The sequence below is a fragment of the Leguminivora glycinivorella genome, chromosome 14, assembly GCF_023078275.1.
Source record: "Leguminivora glycinivorella isolate SPB_JAAS2020 chromosome 14, LegGlyc_1.1, whole genome shotgun sequence".
In the NCBI taxonomy this organism is placed as follows: domain Eukaryota; kingdom Metazoa; phylum Arthropoda; class Insecta; order Lepidoptera; family Tortricidae; genus Leguminivora; species Leguminivora glycinivorella.
The window spans coordinates 21,257,438-21,278,704 of record NC_062984.1 but is presented as its reverse complement, the minus strand read 5'-3'; the positions used below and the strand labels follow the sequence as shown (position 1 = coordinate 21,278,704).

At 36.7% G+C, this 21,267-nt stretch overlaps 1 protein-coding gene and 1 non-coding gene across 2 annotated transcripts; both read left to right on the top strand.

Annotated features, from left to right (window-relative positions):
* Positions 1-1,186: 1,186 nt before the first annotated feature.
* LOC125233100 lies at positions 1,187-19,717 on the top strand. Its single transcript, XM_048138964.1, has 7 exons — positions 1,187-1,412; positions 1,523-1,671; positions 2,333-2,492; positions 9,947-10,465; positions 10,801-11,091; positions 18,285-18,390; positions 19,180-19,717. Exons 1-7 carry the CDS (start codon positions 1,364-1,366, stop codon positions 19,337-19,339), a joined length of 1,434 nt encoding a protein of 477 aa, XP_047994921.1. The 5' UTR covers positions 1,187-1,363; the 3' UTR covers positions 19,340-19,717.
* Positions 17,782-17,853, top strand: Trnat-ggu. The gene has a single exon. It is a non-coding gene; the product is annotated as a tRNA-Thr (tRNA).
* Positions 19,718-21,267: the final 1,550 nt, after the last annotated feature.

Below are 21,267 nucleotides of genomic sequence, written 5' to 3'. Positions count from 1 at the left end.
AATTATAATTGTAGTACCAAAAATAAATTCTTTGTTATTAATTTACTCGAAAACTATATCAAACATGACCTAATAGCTAAACCGGGTCTAATAGAGTTTTTAAAATAGAGGTATTTTAAAATTACGCTCGCGGCGTCCCGACGCCGCGCGTCTTAAAGTAATTTTTTAGTGGAACTTAACGTTTGTGAAGGTGAATAAAAGTTATATTTTTTATAATCTATATTAAATAGGCTTTCTTATCATATTTTTTATTTATAGAAAAAACAAACAGTTTGTCGTTTATGATGACTTGAATTTGTAAATCATGGATGAAAATTTCAAATTTTTAATTTTTTTTTAATTTTACTTACCATTAAATTATAATTTTAGTACCAAAAATGAATTCTACGTTATTGATTTACTCGAAAACGATATCAAACATGACCTAATAGCTAAACGGGGTCTAATAGAGTTTCTAAAATAAAGGCATTTTAAAATTACGCTCGCGGCGTACCGACGCCGCCCGTCTTAAAGTAATTTTTTTGTGGAACTTAACGTTAGTAAAGGTGGATAAAAGTTATATTTTTTATAATCTATATTAAATAGGCTATCATGTCATATTTTTTATTTATAGAAAAAGCAAACAGTTTGTCATTTATGATGACTTGAATTTGTAAATCATGGATGAAAATTTCAATTTTTTTAATTTTTTTTATTTTATTTACCATTAAATGATAATTTTAATACTGAAAACGAATTCTACGTTATTGATTTACTCGAAAACGATACCAAACATGACCTATTAACTAAACGGGATAAGTTAGAATTTTTCAAACCAAGCCGGGTGAAGCGGTACTTTGACCCCCCCTCCCGGGCCCCAGGGGGGAGGCTCCCGAAGGCTCCCGATCTTAATCGGCTTATTTTGATATAAGGAACAACTGTGCCAAGTTTCATGCTTTGGTCAAAAAATTTAAGGTTTTTCAATAAACTCCCCAACTATTGCTCCAGCCGAACGAAACATCGCTACATTTTACGTGTGGGAAATTGTTACGTCTGTAGAGTCCTTCTTCAACCGATTCTATAAAATCGATTATGAGTGTAGAAATTTGCTGACTGTTAAAAATGGACCTCAAATAGTCTGGACCCTTCATTTTTCTTTTCTATTTTTCGATTGACAGCTCGACTTTCGGTTGACAGACACGAGAAGACGAGACGAGACAACGCAAACAAAATTCGCTACGCTATCCAGTTCTAAATAGAGTATTTGTAATTTTCATTGTGTGTTACTATAATTTGCAAATGACTTGAAAAAGAGTGATACAAAATACTGTGCTATTTACTTTCATGTTCCGAAGTGTCCAAGTATTAGTGGAGTATAGTCAACATGGCTCGCACCGTCCTGTTGTTTTGTTTAGTTAGCTTCATTAACACGGGTATGAAACTATTATTCTTTATGTTGTGTTATTATGTTAATTTGAGGTTATTTTTAACATTTGTGATTATATTGATAGTTTATTAATCATTTCGAATGTCAATTTTTTAGTTGCGCCATGCAAGGTGTCTTTGTCGAATAATGGCCCGGCGGTGCGTGGTTCCAACGTCACGTTCACAGCCACCTTATCGCAGAGCTGTATAGGGGAAAACCTGAAGTATGTGTTTATGGACAGCACGGGCTACACTGATGACACTGAGGTAAGGTTTTACCAATAAACATACACATACTTAGCATGCTTATAATTGAAGAGACTCAATTCCCATGACATCTCCTCAGGAGATAAATACTCTTAAAAACAAGATTTAAATCCTCAGAAAGGAAGGAAGGAAACTTTGGCCAAGCAGTGGAACACTTAGAGTGTCATATAAATAACCAAGCTCTTTTTCTATACAACTTGACAACTGTAGGTTCAACAAACCAGCATAAGATAAAATTATTGGAGCCTGGTGTAGTACTACTGAGGATCAGTATAAAAACACTATGTAATATTCTAGAATAAATAATAGTACTAATAGAGGTTCAGGATTGAATTGTGTTGTCCTTTTCTAATAGATATACATACCATTATACTAAGGGTTCTCAAAAATCAACTGATTATCTTATCTGTAGTAGAGCATAAAAAAGGGATTTTAAGTTAACAAACACTAATGACACCATTATTATTTATATTATTTATAATGACACCATGCTAAATAGCATTGTCAGCGAGCCAGAATCACTGAGCACTGCTAATAGGTTATTGATTTCCGAAGGGTATTCCTTGTTGACCGGGAACAATGGAAAACCTTCCTAAGAGCCCTATGCCCCTGATGCGCGGCAACAGGATCTAATCATCATTATCATCATTCCTTGTTACAGTTTATGTCCACAACCGGTGTCGTAAACTGGACCGTTGAATACAAACGGAATGTGTATGCTGCTAACGAGTACACCGCAGAAGTCCATGTGAAGAGGCTCTACAATATTATCAACATGTACATTGAGATTGCTAGAGCGAGCAGTGACTTCACTCTAACAGGTAATTTTTTTTGGTTCTGAAATTACTGTTTTTCACTTAAGGATTAGTACCTGGGCAACTGAGCTTTGCTCGGAGTTTAAAAATTCGAAAATTCGCAGTTTGTGGGACCTAAGATTAAGCTAAATCGATTTTTCTCCCCTGAAAACCCTCACATATCAAATTTCAGCAAAATCGTTGGAGCGGTTTCCTAGATCTCCGGAATATATAAAAATAAATAAATATAGAAGAATTGCTTGTTTAAAGGTATAAGATAAAGTTAAGTACTCAAATTGACATTTATTGTATAGATAGACACCAAATAGTGGCCCCAAATGGTTATTTACTCTGTTACCTTCTGTTACCATACCGTAACGGTATCAGACTGATATGAATTTAGTTCAGGGAGTGTTTTAGATTAAAATGGATGGGTCCTCCTGGACACCAACATAAACTTCATAATTATAAATTGGTTGTGCTGATCGCTCTGCACTAGGCTAGACACTTTAAAATAAATGTCCTATTTCAAATGTGACATCAATCAGGCATTTTTTTTTTGTTATTGTGCCAAGGCAATTCGAAGTTTCGAAAACTCTGAGTGTAATTAATTTCCGAATCACCAAATAATCCAAGTATTATGAAAATTTATTTTGACTTAAACTTAAAATGCATTTTCATTGAAAATCAACAAGTCGATACACTTGATTTAACACTATGCCACATGTGTTTAACTGTTTAAGTGTTTACATAGGTTAAAAATAGTGTTAAACAATATAACACAACATGCGTCACAGTTTAACATAAATGAGTAATTCACGATGCAGACATGATAGCTGTTATCAGTGTCCTTATCAAGTTTCATTTTGATAGAGTTTCAGTGTATTGAAAACTCCCCCTACTTTTGCATAGGGCTGTTTCTTTTAACCCCCGAAGAAAAAACGACGTTATAAGTTTGATTTGTCTGTCTGTCTGTTTGTCTGTGTCTGTCTGTGGCATCGTAACTGAATGGATGAACCGATTTAGATTTAGTTTTTATTATTTGAACGCTGAATTAGTCGGAAGTGTTCTTAGGTATTTTTTTATTTTATTTTAATTTGTTAGGTGTCAATTCCTTTAGATTTAAAATGTAGCTGGTTTTGGGACTCTAGGGACCGTATGGGACATTCCTCTGGATTTGTCCTTATACTGCATCGGCAAAAAAGCAAACGTCCCACGTTGCACGCAGTTGCCATTTAAACATGTATAACCACAAAATTAAAATTTTGAAAAAACCCCCGACCGCGACATAGTAGACCGATTTTCATGAAACCTGGCCAAGAACACTCCACTCACTCAGCTTTCAGACACAAAAACTAAATCTAAATCGGTTCATCCGTTCGGGATCTACGATGCCACAGACAGACACACACATAGACAGACAGATAAACAGACAGAAAAACAGACGTCGTTGTCGTTGTTGCCTTTTGTCTATGCACGCCTGCAACTCCAGAGTCCGGCGCTGGTCCCACTAAAGCCTCCGCCACACATAAAGCGTTTTGATAGCGTAGCGTTAGCGGAGCGTTAGAGGAGCGCAATAATAGCGGTGCGTCGGACGAACGCTGGCGTTCCGCTCGCAATCCGCGCGCATTCCTCTCGCAATCCGCGCTCGTTAGTTCCCGCCGGCGTCCGCTGGGCGCAACGCCAGCGTTCGTCCGGCGCACCGCTATCATTGCGCTCCGCTGACGCTCCGCTAACGCTACGCCTACGCTCTCAAAACGCGCATGTGTGGCCGAGCTTTAAAAGCTAGTAAGCGATGAGCTGTCGGCGATAGAAACGAACAAAGAATACTACTCCCGTGTAAAAGAGAGAGAGCGAGCGATTTATACGAACTATAATTCGCTCGCGCTATCATCGCGTCTTATTTACGCCGTGGCTTGAGTGGGCGACGGACACGCGATGGTCGCGTGACGGCGATGCGACGCATACGAAATCAAACCTTATCGATATGGAAGTATGAGACGCGCCGGCGACGGTCGCGCGACCGTCGCCCACGCAAGACACGGCGTTACACGGGAGCGATTATCTTTCGTCCGTTTCTATTGCCGATAGCTTATAGCTTACTAGTTTTTAGTGGGACCAGTGCCCTCAGAGGTGTTTTACATAACATTAAGTAACTTTTGCTGTTTTAAGTTGGCTACCATTAAGGCTCTACCATAGCATTTTAACATGTGACGGGGTAGACTGGGTAAAAAAATAATTGATAAGAGATGGGCCGAATATGGATTTTGCCGAATACGAATATTCGGCCGAACATTCGGTTCAGCTCTTACCGAACCGAACATTCGGCCGAATATTCGGTTACGACATATTTGATAAGGGGATGTTCATTAAACCTATTAAATAATTGATAATGGTTACATATATTATGTTACTACAATTCTATGTTTTTATGATTTAGTGGATAACTAAAACTTAGTTAAAACAACTCTGAATTATATTCTCAACTCTTAAACTAAGGTTTTTAAATTTTTTTAAAAACAATTGTATTTATATTTTGACGCATAGGTTTCTCTTTATTTAGCAGTTCTTTAAAAAGCTACTAAAATAGGAGCTTATTATCTAATGGAAGACGTAAGATCTTCATTAGTTATTTACTTTGTTTATTCGGTAAATATTCGGCAATGCAACCGAATTATTCGGCCGAATACGAACAATTAAAAACTTGCCAAAAATGCCGAATATCGAATATTTACCGAATATTCGGCCCATCTCTAATTGATACCTACAATTGATATTTTCGCTCAATTATCATAAGTATCATAACTTAAATCGTTATTTCCCTTAGTGCGTCGGACGTTCAATTAGTTCAATTACCATTAGACCTTGGACGCAACTTTCCAGGTGATTCTTTATTTGCATTCGGGGTTTCTCGTGCCGAGGTAATAATGATAGGAAACGCGAGGCCAAATATGTACGTACGTAATTTATTAAATTGAGGTAATTTTATATAATTTGTACTCTAAGATACACTAGGAGGTGACTGCTGGCACTGATGATTATACACAATGACTTTTGGTGGGCGAGATCCGATCCGACGTCGATAGGTTTGGGGAGACCCCTAATCTCTGCATTTACAATTTTTAGCATATATTTAGCGCCGGGAAAATATGTAGACATAATCTTAAGTGAGGATTAGCATAAATGTACATTTTGACTGCCTTATAAAATAAATTTTCTACTCCTGAACTGTTATTCGTCATTTACAGGGTCGTGCATAGATCTTTAAAACCCTACATAAAAATCTATTCCATAAAGCCAGCCCCGCCGGCTTCCCGCGCACGCGCGCAGTAACGAAAAAATTGAAAAGGCATTGTTTGTCTCTGTAACCATGGCAACGCATTGTTATAACGTTACCAACTGCGCGGTAAGCCGGCCGGGGATGGCTTTGGGCAGCTGACTCGTGCGCTGGCAGTGCAAACCTTTGCGTCAAAATACAGGAAACAGTGTGAATTTCACGAAAGTTATTCTAGAAAACTATTAAAAACTAAGTGCATGGTCGTAGAAAAAGTATTGTATGCAACGGTGTTTAACTGAGTCAAAAAATCCTCGTGGCGTCTTTATTAACAATTTTCGGCTTTGCCTCATATTGTTACCAACGCCACTCGTCTTTTTTGACCTCATTTAAACGCCGGTTGCATAAAATACTATATTATTTAATAATAAAGATTTTATATCTTTATATTTATAATCATCTTGCAGTCTACAACCTGGCAAAAAAGAGTAGAAGATAGGGGCGCCACCATCTATGCAAAACGTCTTGCATGGTTGCCACAATATTGAGTCACTTTAGTATAGTCAGGGACCAAACGACCTCTTTTACAAAAAGTCGTCGACATCTCTTCTAAATACCTAAAACAGGTATGGATGTGTTCCTCGTTATCTCCAGATTACGAATTGACCTGTTTTAGTTTAAAGAGGGGGGGACGGGTTGAGAAAAAGGGGGGAGAAAGATGGCGGCCGACCATCATAGATATTTATTCACATCTCGAGTCCTATGGCACCAATCTGTTCGTGCAAGGTGTCGTTTGAAAGCTTATTAAACTTACTTTAATTGTTTTTAAATAAATATACTCATAAAAGTAACCGTTTACGAAATATTTGAAAATATGTGTTTTTTTATCGCGCATGAATTGCACAAGTAGTAGAAAAAAATGCGTCTAACTCAATAAACAATAACTTTACCGCAATTGATGTTAAAATAAAATTTTCGCGTCTATTCATGCTCTTTCTAAAAATATAAGTTTCATTGGTATATGCTAATATATAACCATGTAATTAAGAATTTGGTTTAGCAGGAGTCACTCTGCCAGGTCGCAGAAATGGGCGCTGACCGTAGTAAAGTATTCAATATTTTTGAGGTCCTATTTTACGGATCCATATGCGAGAGGTATCGTTTCAAAGCTAATTAAATCTACTATATTTTTTTATAAATAACTATAATCATAATAATCAATAAACAACAACTTTTCCGGAATTGATGTTAGTATAAGATTTACGCGGAATTTCGTGCGCTTTCTAATAACATAAGTTTTATTGGTGTATAATATTATATAACCAAGTAATTACAAATATGGTTAAGTAGGGGCCACAGCGCCCGGCCACGTATGGATGCTGACCGTCGCCAAATTTTCTATATTTTTCAAATCCTATTTTATTTAACAGGAATCATTTGAAAGCATATTATGCGTACTATCATTAGTTCTCAATAATTTTAGTTGTAACTGTAGTAACTAACAAAATATTTGAAAATATGCATTGGGACCGATGTGAGTAAAACATGCTTCTAGCTCAATGAATTATATTTTTTCCGCAATTAATATAATAACAAAATAAACGGCGAAATGTATGACCTTTTGCAAATAATAAGTTTTGTCAGTATTGCATAAACAATTAATGTTAATTTATCCATCATACTCACTGCGCACCGTCATATACATGGATGACCATTTTCGTTGCCGTTTTCATAATTTTTAAGATTGTATCTTGGTGCATGACCAATAAACAATAACTTTACCGCAAATAATGTTATGATAAGATTTACAGGACATTTCATGTGCTTTCTAAAAATATAAGTTTTATTGATGTATGATATTATACAACCAAGTAATTACGAATTTGGTTTAGCAGGTGTCACTGCACCCCCGTGACGTAAATAGGTGCTAACCGTCGCCTAATTTTATGTATTTCTCAGATCCTATTTTAGCGATTAATTTGTGAGAGGTATGATTTGAAAGCATATTATGCGTACTATCGTTACTTTTTAATAATTTTAGTCGTAATTGTAGAAGTTTACAAAATATTTGACAATATGTGTATTTTTACTGTATATGAATAGCATTCGCACTGATACGAGTGAAACATGCTTCTAGCTCAATAAATTATATTTTTCCGCAATTGATATAATAACGAAATGAACCGCAAAATGTATGGCCTTTACAGAAAATGAGTTTTGTTAGTTTTGCTTCAACAATTAATGTTAATTTGTCCACCATACCCACTGCGCACGGTCAACGTCATATAAACGGATGTCCTCCGCCGTTGCCTTAATTTTTTCATCATTTTACAGATTTTATTTTACTGATCAATTAAGTATATAAGTAAATTCGATACGTGATAGATTATATTTATTATGAATATACGATTAGTGAAATAAAATCTGTAAAATCATGAAAAAAGGCAACGACGGTGGACATCCATTTCTATGATGGTGCGCAGTAGGTGAGCTGAACAAATTCAAATTAATTGTTTATGCAATACAAACCAAACTTATTTTTTGTGTAAGTCATACATTTTCCGTTTATTTTGTTATTATTTCAATTGCGGAAAACTATAATTTATTAAGCTAGAGGCGTGTCTTATCAATGCCAATGCTATTCATGCACAGTAAAATACACATATTACTAATCAAATATTTTGTAAACTTCTACAGTTTCGACTTGAAATATTAGAAATAAAGATAGTACGCATAATATGCTTTCAAATGATACCTCTCGCAAATTTATCAGTAAAATAGGATCTGAGTAACGTAGAAAATTTGGCGACGGTCAGTCAGCACCCAATATCGTGACAGGGCGCAGTGACCCCTGCTAAACCAAATTCGTAATTACTTGGTCATATATTATCATACACCAATAAAACTTATATTTTTAGAAAGCGCATGAAATTTCGCGTAAATTTTATATGAACATTAATTGCGGTAAAGTTATGGTTTATTAAGTTAGAAGCATTTTTTATCTGTATATGTGCAACTCGTGCTCGAAAAAAAACTCATGTTTTCAAATATTTTGTAAACAGCTACCTTTATAACTATAGTTATTCAAAAATAATTATAGTAGGTTTAATTTGCTTTCAAATGATACTTCTTACATATGGATCCGTAAAATAAGAACTTAAAAATATTGAATACTTTACTACGGTCAGCGCTCATTTTTATGCGACCGGCGGAGTGACCACTACGAAACAAAATTCGTAATTTAATGGTTATATTATCACTTACCAATAAAACTTATATTTTTAGAAAGCTCATGAATAGTCGCGTAAATTTTATAATAACATCAATTGCGGTAACGTTATTGTTTATTGACTTAGAAGCATTTTTTACCAGTACTTGTGCGATTCATGCTCGATAAAAAACACAAATTTTCAAATATTATGTAAACAGCTACCTTTAATACTATAGTTATGTGTAAACAATTATAGTAGGTTTAATTATCTTTCAAACGATACCTCTCACATATGGATCCGTAAAATAAGACCTCAAAAATATTGAATACTTTACTACGGTCAGCGCCCGTTTATGCGACCTGGAGGATAACCCCTGCCAAACAAAATTCTTAATTACATGGTTATATATTATCATATCCCAATGAAACTTATATTTTTAGAAAGAACATGAATAGACGCGAAAATTTTATAATAACATCAATTGCGGTAAAGTTATTGTTTATTGAGTTAGACGCATTTTTTACTAGTACTTGTTCAATTCATGCGCGATAAAAAAACACATATTTTCAAATATTTCCTGAACGGTTACTTTTATGAGCATAGTTATTTGAAAACAATTAAAGTAGGTTTAATAAGCTTTCAAATGACACCTCGCACGAACAGATTGGTGCCATAGGACTCGAGATGTGAATAAATATCTATGATGGTCGGTCGCCATCTTTCCCCCCCTTTTTCTCGACCCGTCCCCCCCTCCTTAAACTAAAACAGGTCAATTCGTAATCTGGAGAGAACGAGGAACATATCCATACCTGTTTTAGGTATTTAGAAGAGATGTCGACGAAAATCGTGAAGGAGACGACTTGAGGCCAAATTGGCTCTAGACTAGTATGAGAAAAGTAAAGTTGCTATAAAAAAAAAATGTTCCATTTCTACTCTTTTTTGCCAATTTGTTTATATAAACAGCATATTTTTTAAAGTAAATGTAATTTAACTTACAGATACCTTACACGGCGGACTTGTTCTAAAGCAGAACAACGTTGTTCGTCCAAACACCTTCGTGGCAGTCAACAACACTGTCCACCACTACATAGAACTACCCCAAGCCGAGATGGACTTCCTCAAAGCTAACGCATCCCAAGTTATCACCTTCTGGTTTATAGATTGCAAATATATCGATCAAACCACCACCATGTCTTTAGACAATACTTATACACACACTATGAGCGAACACAACATTGATGTACTTGTTGTTGCTAACAACGATCCTCTACCACCTATAACAACAACAACAACTACCACAACTACCACAACAACAACAACAACAACGACAACAACGACAACAACGACAACAACAACAACAGAGAAACCAGCTCCAGTGTTACCAGCTCATAATATAACCAAGCGGGCGGTCAAGAAGAAAATTCCGCTTAAAGATTTCATTTGCCGTAATACCGTGGTGCCTATTGGGGATCATTATACGTATGGGCATTATCAAGCCACTTTGAAAGTTAGAGGTAAGCATAATCAATTATTCCAGTCTCCACCGCACAAGTTTTGCAGTTATTGTATCTATCTATCATAGAGTAATAAGTAAGGGAAGAGTTGTAAACGTTCACATGCGCTTTGTAATATGCCTACTTGAAAAATAAATATTTCATTTTCATTTCATTTAAATTTGCCCGTCCATATATGTGCACGAAAAATCCAAAATTTCTATATATGATTTCATGGACTAGACTCATCATCATCCTCCTTGCGTTATCCCGGCATTTGCCACGGCTTATGGGAGCCTGGGGTCCGCTTTGACAATTTCATGGACTAGACTAACCCACCAATATTATATTTGCAGAACCAATCTCCAAAATAAACATCACCGGTCGCAACTGGCTTCAACATGGGGACCTCCTAAACCTCGAGGTCAAATACACCGGCTCTCCCCCCTTCGACTTCTGCGCCCAATACAAAAGGGGGGAATATAACATCACTGGGAACGAAACATGTTCCGTCACGACCAGGACCGTAGTCAATACGTTCCCTCTCGTCCGGTATTTTCTGGATAGCGACCAGCATACTGTGGTGGTCATTATTGAGAATGAGATGGGAAAGAATGTGTCTAGAGCTACTATTAATATTTATAAAGGTAAGTTTGGTACTTTAAATACAATATTGTTTGGCATAGAAAAAGATAATGTTATATTTAGATGACCGGTCTGGCTCAGTCGGTAGTGACCCTGCCTGATAAGCCGTGGTCCTGGGTTCGAATCCCGGTAAGGGCATTTATTTGTGTGATGAGCAACAGATATTTGTTCCTGAGTCATGGATGTTTCCTATGTATATATGTATTTATCTATTTAAGTATGTATATCGTCGCTTAGCACCCATAGTACAAGCCATGCTTAGTTTGGGGCTAAGTTGATCTGTGTAAGGTGTCCCCAATATTTTTATTTTTTTTATTTTATAATTATAATAAGAGATAACAGAGGCAGTACTGACCTGTGTCAGTTCAGATCAGAATCGTCAGAGATTATTTAATTAGTTTAATAATAAACGCGATTAAGTAAATAATAAAATATGTACTTATATAAAAACGTAGTACCTAGTTACACTCGTAGATGCCTTCTTAATATCTGTATTATACAAGACGGCAGTAACATGAATGTGGTAAATAATATTAAATGCGAGAATTATGTTAAAAACTCGCATTACAACTATCAGGAGTATCCGTTATGTTGAATAAATTAGTAGTTAAAGTATAACAAACTAGATTGACGTAGAAATCAACCTATTTTTTATGACGTTGTGGTCGTTGAGGACCTTCTACTTATGACGATTTCGACTGAACCAATTCGAGTGTCCTAATTAGATTTCAAGGCTATACAGAACCTAAGAACTGAGAAATGTAATTGATAAAACTAAACCCTTACTCTAGTCATCAAATAACCCTAAACTAGTCATTCTTGGTGCAAAAGTGGCAAGCGCGCACAACACGCAACACGCTCGCAGCGTTGAAACTTTAAAGGCATGTATAACCTTTGTACAAACTCCATCAGATGCATCGGAGCGGCCGGAGTGAGCAAAAATATCTGAACGCGCCTTATCGCCTTTCTTTCCATGTCTGTTGAACGGACTATAGAACTAAGTGCTGTAGAATTGGAGCAATTTATTGTTGTCTGTGTGTATAGGCCGCCATTAAGTAATTTTGAAACTTTTGAAAAAAATATGGAATCTGTGCTACTTAAAATATCATCTTCTAGTAAAAAAATACTTATATGCGGCGACTTTAATGTAAATATCTTGGAAAATTCAACAATAAGTATCAGATTGTTGAATCTTTTCAAATCATGTAATCTCAATCATATTTTTATGGAGCCTACTAGAGTGACTGCCACTAGTGCCACCTGTATAGATAATATTTTCACTGATATTTTTCCTACTACTAAAGATGTAATTAGCAACTTAGAATCAGACCATTTAGGCCAATTGATAGTATTTGAGACATTAAGGAAAAATACTTTGAGAAAACAAATAACTTTTGTACCAGTAACCTCCGACCGCGTGGAACGAATGAAGCAAAGTTTGGTTCAGGCGCTACCCTCCCTGTCTTCCGATATGAGTCCTAATAGTATGTATAATTCATTCTTTCACACTTTTTTGCAACATTATAATGCAATATTTACTTCAAAATCGGTCGTAGTTAGTGGTGCATCAGTTTTTAGTGAGTGGGCTACTGCAGAGTTACATCAACGAAGACGTGCATTGTATGCCTTGTATGAAGAACGGCGGTTTAATACGAGTGATGAATTTAAAGAACATGTTAAGCAATATTCGAAGAAGTTCAAGATAGATTGTCATATCGCTAAGCGAAATTATCTTAGTAATAAAATAAAAAATAGCTCTGACATTATTAAAGCAACGTGGAAAGTAATTAATGTGGAAACTGGTCGCTCGAAACACGCAGTAAAAGATATTAAACTGAATATTGATAACAAAATTATAGATTCCAATTTTGAAGTAGCAACAGAGTTCGAAAAATTTTTCACCGAGATACCAGCATTCACAACTAAGGATTTAAATTCATCACCCTTATCTGCCGTCACATTATTAGAGGAAAACGTTCCTGAGTGTTGTAGAGACCTTTATTTTGAACATGTTTGTACCTCAGATATAGTAAAGGCATTTAAATCAATTAATGTCAAAAAAACTAGTGACCTCTGGGGGTCTCCGTCCATGCCGTAAAATCCTTAGTTGAGGTTGTAGCGCCTGACTTAGCAGTTATATTCAACAACAGTGTTGACTGTGGCGAGTTTCCTGATCTAATGAAACATAGCAAAATAACTCCTTTATTTAAATCCGGCAGCCACTCTGACCCCACTAACTTTAGACCAATATCTGTGCTGCCAACTTTCAGTAAAATATTTGAAAAATTAGTTCTTTCTCAATTAGTACGACATTTTAACGTTAATAATTTAATGCATAATAAGCAATTTGGCTTCACACGGGGTCGCTCGACAACCGATGCTGGTGTTGAGCTAATTAAGCATATTTTCGATGCCTGGGAGGAGTCACAAGATGCTTTAGGTATCTTTTGTGATTTATCTAAGGCCTTCGACTGTGTTTGTCATGAAACATTGATCAGGAAACTACATTATTATGGAGTCAGAGGATCAGCACTAGATTTACTCAAGTCCTACTTAAATGGTAGAATACAAAGGGTAGATGTCAATGGACAGAGATCAACTGGGTCATTGGTCTCTATGGGTGTACCACAGGGATCAATATTGGGGCCTTTCCTGTTCCTTATCTACATAAATGACTTGCCATTCCTTGTAAAGACCCACCATGATATAGTATTGTTTGCAGACGACACCTCACTTATTTTCAAACTCAAACGACAGCAACAAGCTCACAGTGATGTAAACAATGCTATCTCTAAAGTAGTGAACTGGTTCAATGCTAATAATTTATTATTAAATGAAAAAAAGACTAAATGTATTAAGTTTGTCACTAATAGTAACGTAAGGAATGAGCAAACAAGTGTCGTTGTGAAGGATGAGGAATTAGAACTGGTAGATAGTACAGTTTTTCTTGGTATAACTTTAGATTCTAAACTTCAGTGGGGTCCCCATATTGTTAACCTCTCGAATAGACTTAGTTCTGCAGCTTTTGCAGTGAGCAAGATCCGTCAGTTAACAGACGTGAAAACAGCTCGATTAGTTTATTTTAGTTACTTTCACAGCATTATGTCATATGGTATTTTACTTTGGGGCAGTGCTTCAGAGATAAATACCATATTTATTCTGCAGAAGAGGGCTATTCGAGCAATATATAAAATGAACCATAGAGACTCACTTAGAGATAAATTTAAGGACATTAATATAATGACAGTGCATTGTCAATATATTTATGAGAATATTATGTATGTACATAAAAACATTTGTAATTTTAAGAAAAACTGTGATGTACATAATATAAATACTAGAAATAAACATAAACTCGCGGTGCCCTTCACACGGCTCTGTAAAATTAAAAAATCATTCATGGGTAATTAATTGTGTTCGATTTTATAATAAACTTCCGAATCATATTACTGACTTGTCAATTAATAAATTTAAGAATCATGTAAAGCGTGTACTCATTTCCAAAGCTTATTATACAACACAAGACTACATGAATGATAAAACAACGTGGGATTAATTGTTATTCGAAATGGTTTCTTATTTTTACGTTTATTATTATTATTATTGTTGATGAAATTAATATTGTATTTTTTTGGACATTGGATTTTTCCTAGAAATATTCTAGACATGTATTTTTATATATACATATACCTAATTATATATTTTTTGTTTAACGATTATTTTTATATGAAATTGTATATTATAGACTCAATATTATTATGAACAATAATTTACAACAATAAATTGCTCTGATAATTAGGTTAGATTAAGATCATAATATATATGTAATGAACTATTCATAAGAGCTTGTAACTAGGCCTACATGAATAAAGATATTTTGAATTGAATTGAATTGATCACAGTATAAGGACGACTCAGTAGTAAAGTTAATCTCTGGCAGCGGCGATGAATCGGTATTTGGCTCTCTCGACACGGCAGCGCGGCTCGTACTGACTTATAGTGACGCCACCGGTATCCGCCGGTTCCGCATGTACTCGATGCACTTCGCTGCGTGCGAGCGCTACTCAAGGATAAACCGTGCGGCGCAAAATTTGTTAGAAGAATTATTACTGTGCCTTTACAATAGAGGCGTGTTCAGATTGTGAGCACCTAGATTCATACCTAGCGATCGGTGTGAGCAGACGTGTAAGACGTTGCAATATTTTATTAATTTACGAATTAAAATCATGTGCAATATGCATTGACCTCGATATTGAAAAACTGTGTCATGCGATGTGCCTTGTGCTGTGCAAGTAGTTATGACGTCAGTGTTTAGTTATCAATAACTTTATACAAAATGAGTGGTAATAATAGTCCATTCGGCCGTAGCTCCAAAACTCAGCGAAGTCCACCATCAACACCATTGCCCTCGGACACCAGGAATGAAAATGTTCAACAAACAAGACCAGATCAGACAACCCTTGACGTGGTATCAACATCAGACCTTCAGAACTGGATGAGCACCATAGAAAAATATCTTTCTGAAATTAGCAGCATCTCGACGGAAGGCAAATTGAACGCCGACCAGAAGCTCAGGATCCAAAGCCTCTGCCGAAAAGTTTCCCATGGTTCCGCAAACATGGCAGTCCTCTACCAAAGCCTCAAACAAAAGGCTATCCAAAACCACCACGACCTTCAATCTCTGGAAGAAAAACTCGACCTGTCAGAAAGTTTCCGAGCCCTCAAGAACAGCATCGTTAGCGCTACTACTCCAACTACAAACGCTCTGTCTTTTGCTGATATGGTGAAAACTAGCAATAAAAAAGAAGTCCGCCCTGTAAATTTGAGCTCAGTCGCAATTTACCCTAAAGACCAGTCAAAGTCCAGTGAGGAAACGAAAAACCTGGTGCAAAAAATTATTAATCCAGAAGAAATGAAACTGCACGTAAGAGCGGTGCGCAAAGTCAAAAATGGCGGGGTTATTATTAGCACCGATACAAAGGACGACATAGAAAAATTGAAATTAACATTTAAAAACACATCCCCGAATCTGACCATCGATGAACCCCTCAAGCGCAGGCCCAGGATCATTCTACTAGGTGTACCGTCTACTATGCGGGAACAAGAGGTCTACAGTTGTTTATACGAGCAGAATATAGCCGATAAGTTTCCAAACTTAACTAGGGAAAAATTCTTAGCTTCTATTAAATTAAGCCACAAGTCAGGTAAAAAAGATTTAGAAACTTGTAATTTTATAATTGAAGTCCCAGCCAATATACGAAGAGCTCTCGTATCTCAGAACCGAGCATTCATTAACTGGTCATCGTGTCTCGTGAAAGACTTTACAACCCTTACCAGATGTCTGAAGTGTCATTTCTATGGCCACGCTGCGAAAACATGTAGACAGCCAGAACTGACGTGTGGACATTGCAGTAATCTAGGCCACTCGGACAAGGAATGCCCCAATAAAGCAGAAGACCCGAAATGTGCCACATGCAGTCTCTTCAAAAAACCAAGCAACCATCAAACTGGGGACCCTGACTGTCCCGTCAGGAAAACGGCTGAACGACGATACATAAACTCAATTGATTATAGTGAGATTTAAGTACACGAACAGAATAGACTAAATTACTGATACTTTGATTATTATTATTTTTTTGCCAACTTTGAATTAATATATTGTAGTTATTGCCAGTTTTTGTCATTTTACTGATCAATCATTTTTTAACATTTTCACAAGCGTTTCATGTTTTGTATAACTTTATAATCAATAGGTAGATATACTTTGTCTATTTAGCAAAAAAATAAATTTGTCCTACTAACCGTAAAGTTACATACTTTTAAAATGCAGTTCTTGCAATTTAAGATAGGTAGTTTGAATAACAATGTAAAAATATAAAATATACACGATCGATCTATTTTTTAGATGTTATAAACGCTGACGCAGCAACACATGTTTTCCAAGTGTAATTAATTTTATTTTTAATACCTATTTATGTACATGTTCTCATGATTTTAATTTGTTCACATTAAATTGTGTTTTAAACTAGGACATTATCTCTTTGCCCGAGATACAGGATTATTTTCCTAGTTCGGGCGCACGTAACACTGCACGTACTATAAGTAAACGCATAAATGTAACATTAGCAATAAGGTTTTTTCAATAAATTATTCTTATTCTTATTCTATTCTTATTCTTACCTTGACTGCTCCGATATTTTGATGGCGACAGTACCCAATATGTTCGCAGCGTTCCCCCGTTGAAAGGTCAGGATAACTTTTGTAACAGAAACGACCCGGACCGGGGATCAATCCTTTTCTCGCAATCGACTCCCGATCTTTACTTTAACACATTCACTACCAGACAAAAAATGGCGCTCTACGTCAGAAACCGGTCGTAATTCATAACCGCCCGCTTGTATGGTTAGAACCCGCCTAGCGGGTTCTCCGGCATCTGAGGAAAGTTCATGAATGCCCATCTAGCGGGTTCTTGGTTGCGAAAGTGTTAAAGATTCCGTTGTTTGATTGGTTTTCAATAAAAATTAATTGAATTTGTTCTTTGAGTATGAATGGCAGCGCCATCTCTCTTCGCTAGCTTGTAATCACCTGAGTTGATTCAACTAGGAGGTCGAACCATACTGTTCTACCTCAGGGATGGTAGAGGGTGCCACGAGTCTTCGGAAATGTTATATACTTTGGAATTTTGCCTTCGTGACCCGATGGCCGAGCGGTTTAGGCATCCGTCCGGTAAACGGAGGACGCTGGTTCGATTCCAGCTCGGGACATCTGGAGGCCTTGGTCACTTTTTCTTTATATAGATTAGATTTCTTTATTTCATGATAAAAATTACACTATAAATTTGCTACATGTCCAAATTATGTTTATCTTCTCATCATGATCGTCAAAAATTACAAATAAATTTGTAGATGAAAATAATTGTCTCCCAATAAGGATCGTCATTTACAAAGATAGAAAATACACATGCCAAGCTAAATAAAATTAATTAATTAAGTTACACTATCATAAAATTATCACAAAGCAAGAAAATATTATATAGCAGTGAAAAATATCACAGTGTCATCGGTCATTAAAAATTTAAATCCATGTACTCATTTACAGAATACAGGGGGTTATCTGACAGAAGGTTTCTCAATCTGCGCTTAAATGCTTCTACGTGACATTTATTCATGTTTAATATATGTATTTTTGTTTGCAGCGCTGGTTCACGCGCAGCTATCTGTGATCGTGGTCCCCGTTGTGTTCTGTCTACTCGCCGTCATATTAGTGGTGTTCGGTGTGGCTTACTACCAGCATCGTTCTAAGTAAGTATCTAACTTGTTATCAAAATACTAATAAAAAAGGCATGAAAAAATAATTACAAAATTATGGGAAAAACCCAGATAAAGTTGTTTTCTGGTATTGTTATATTTCAAAATCGGAAGGATATAAGACATATAACTAGATCGTTAGAGCGTTTTCACATTATCCGATCCGATATGGGATGTAGGAAGGATGTCAAAGGCAAAAATCAAGGATAGTGTCTGTTAGTAGTTGCCACATGTAAGGCTGTTTACATGGACGGTGAAGCCCCTATCATTTTCTACTCTTTTTTAACCGACTTCAAACAAAGGAGGAGGTTCTCAATTCGACTGAATGTTTTTTTTTTGTATGTATGTTACTCGATATCTCCGAGAATCATGGACCGATTTTCAAAATTTTTTTTTCAATCGGTCAGGTATAACCCCGAGATGGTCCCATTGGCACCAAGTCGGGGTCTGATGATGGGATCTTGGAGAAATCGAGGGAACTCTTCAAATGTTATAGGCACATGTAATGTTCTTAGTGTATTTTTCAAAGGTACACCAGTGTTTACGCCTGATGGTAATAATTTTATGTGGCTGAGCTGATGATGGAAGGTCAACTCCTCAATGGTTAGGAGTTAAAGGATAATTCTTTCACTACTGTACATATATTCGGACTGATATATATAATATCAATAGGAACCACTAATTATTTTTTGCTTTTTAGTTTCTCCGTGTTTTGTAACGCGCTTATTTTTCTTACCCACGAGAGATTAAAAGTACGAAAATATCAAACCAAACTTGTTTCAGATACACAATAGAAGTCGCCGACTTCGATTTCGGCCAGCAAGCCAACTTAGACTACAAGACATTCTCCGAGCGCCTTCGGGACAGCTTCAGGAGCGCCCTCAACCTACGACACGACTCCGAGACGGACCCACTCACTCCAAACTCGCGGTACGACTCATAAATGTATACCAAAATCTATCAAAGTCCAGGATTCTTGCAGTTTTCTACCATATCCTTCTTAAAACTTTCACTACCACACAAAAAATGGCGCACTACGTTAGAAACCGGTCGTAATTTGTAACCGCCCGCTTGTACGGCGAGAACCCGCCAAGCGGGTTCTCCGGCATCTCAGCAAATTTCACGAGTCCCACCAGGCGGGTTCTTGGTTGCGAAAGTGTTAATATGCGGTTGAATCTAGAAAAGCGTTGAGCGAGAACGTTCAAGGTAGATTTCTAAGAGCCGTCAACCTACGACACGACTCCAAGACGGACTCACTCCAAACTCGCGGTACGACTCATAAATGTATACCAAAAACTATCAATGTCCAGGATTCTTGCAGTTTCTAAAACTTTCATTACCAGACAAAAAATGGCGCACTACGTCAGAAACCGGTCGTTATTTGTAACCGCCCGCTTGTATGACAAGAACCCGCCCAGCGGGTTCTCCAGCATCTGAGCAAAATTCACGAGTGCCCATCAGTCGGGTTCTTGGTTGCGAGTGTTAATATGCGGTTGAATAGAAAAAACTAAGAGTTCAGCTTCCAGATGTCAGAAACCAGTCGTAATTTATAACGAAACCTTGTATGACGAGAACCCGCCCAGCGGGTTCTCCGGCATCTGAGTTCACGAGTGCCCATGAGTCGGGTTCTTGTTGCGAAAGTGTTAATATGCGGTTGAATCTAGAAAAACGTTGAGCGACAACCTTCAAGGTACTTTCCGGAGCGCCCTCAACCTACGACACGATCAGACGGACCCACTTACTCCCAACTCGCGGTACAACTCATAAATGTGTACCAAAAACTATCAATGTCCAGGATTCTTGCAATTTTCTACCATCCTTCTTTATATATGATAGGATCTTAAATAGCGACTCTGGAATGCCCTTTACCCTACGACACTATTACGAAAAGGACCTGCTCAGTCCAAAATCGCGGTACGACTCATGAATGTATACCAAAAACTATCATTGTCCAGGATTCTTGCAATTTTCTACCATCCTTCTTTATAAATGGTCGGATCTAAAATAGGGAATCCGGAATGCCCTTTACCTACGACACTACTACGAAAGTTTGGACTGACCAAACTCGCGGTAAACTCTCTCATAAATGTATACCAAAAACTTTCGAGATCCAAGATTCTTGCAGTCTACCATTTAACGTGGTCACCTACCATTCAAAATGGTCAGATCTTAAACAGCATGCAGTTAGCACCCTGTATACTAAAAACAACATCATTATTATATTTTCTACCATATCCTACTTGTACTTGTATACGGTTGGGTTGAATCTTGAACCAGCGCTTTCGAAACAGTTTCAGTTAGATATATCGTATTTAACCTTTTAACCGCTTAGAATTGTTTATCACCTAGTGTCGCAGTTTGTACCTACAAAATTACACGAAGAGAGAATATAAGCAAAACATTATTGTCCCGGAGCCGTAAGTTCCTCTTTTTGACACATTACAGCGTCCACAAAACGTAAACTCGCGCGACCTAATGAAATTTTAAATAAAATCCTGTAATAATATTTAAAAAACAATTTCGCTTACTTTAAACTAACACATGTTATATTTTTGCGGATCTTCGTTAGTGAGTATTTTACGATATTAATTTATCACGCAGCATTTACTTATTAGGTCATTTATCATTCATTTTTATTTTTAAAATAGTGCTGTGGCGGAGTCTGTCATTTCAATTCAAATGACATTTCAGTAAGTTGATAGAAAGTAAGTTTATGCGTTTCGCGCCTCCTTGTATGTAGGGCTTAATCGATTCAACCAATTCGTAAATAATCGCTAGATTTGGCAAACGATACGTCTTAGCCACATCGCAACATACTAAACAAATGTGTCAAAAAGAGGAACTTACGGCTCCGGGATAATACCTTACCTT

Excerpts from the sequence above, each read along its gene's own strand:
- LOC125233100 (XM_048138964.1), top strand. The coding sequence starts at position 1,364 with ATGGCTCGCACCGTCCTGTTGTTTTGTTTAGTTAGCTTCATTAACACG. Across the intron at positions 11,092-18,284 it reads TACTATTAATATTTATAAAG|CGCTGGTTCACGCGCAGCTA; the intron begins GTAAGTTTGGTA and ends TTTTGTTTGCAG. Across the intron at positions 18,391-19,179 it reads TACTACCAGCATCGTTCTAA|ATACACAATAGAAGTCGCCG; the intron begins GTAAGTATCTAA and ends AACTTGTTTCAG.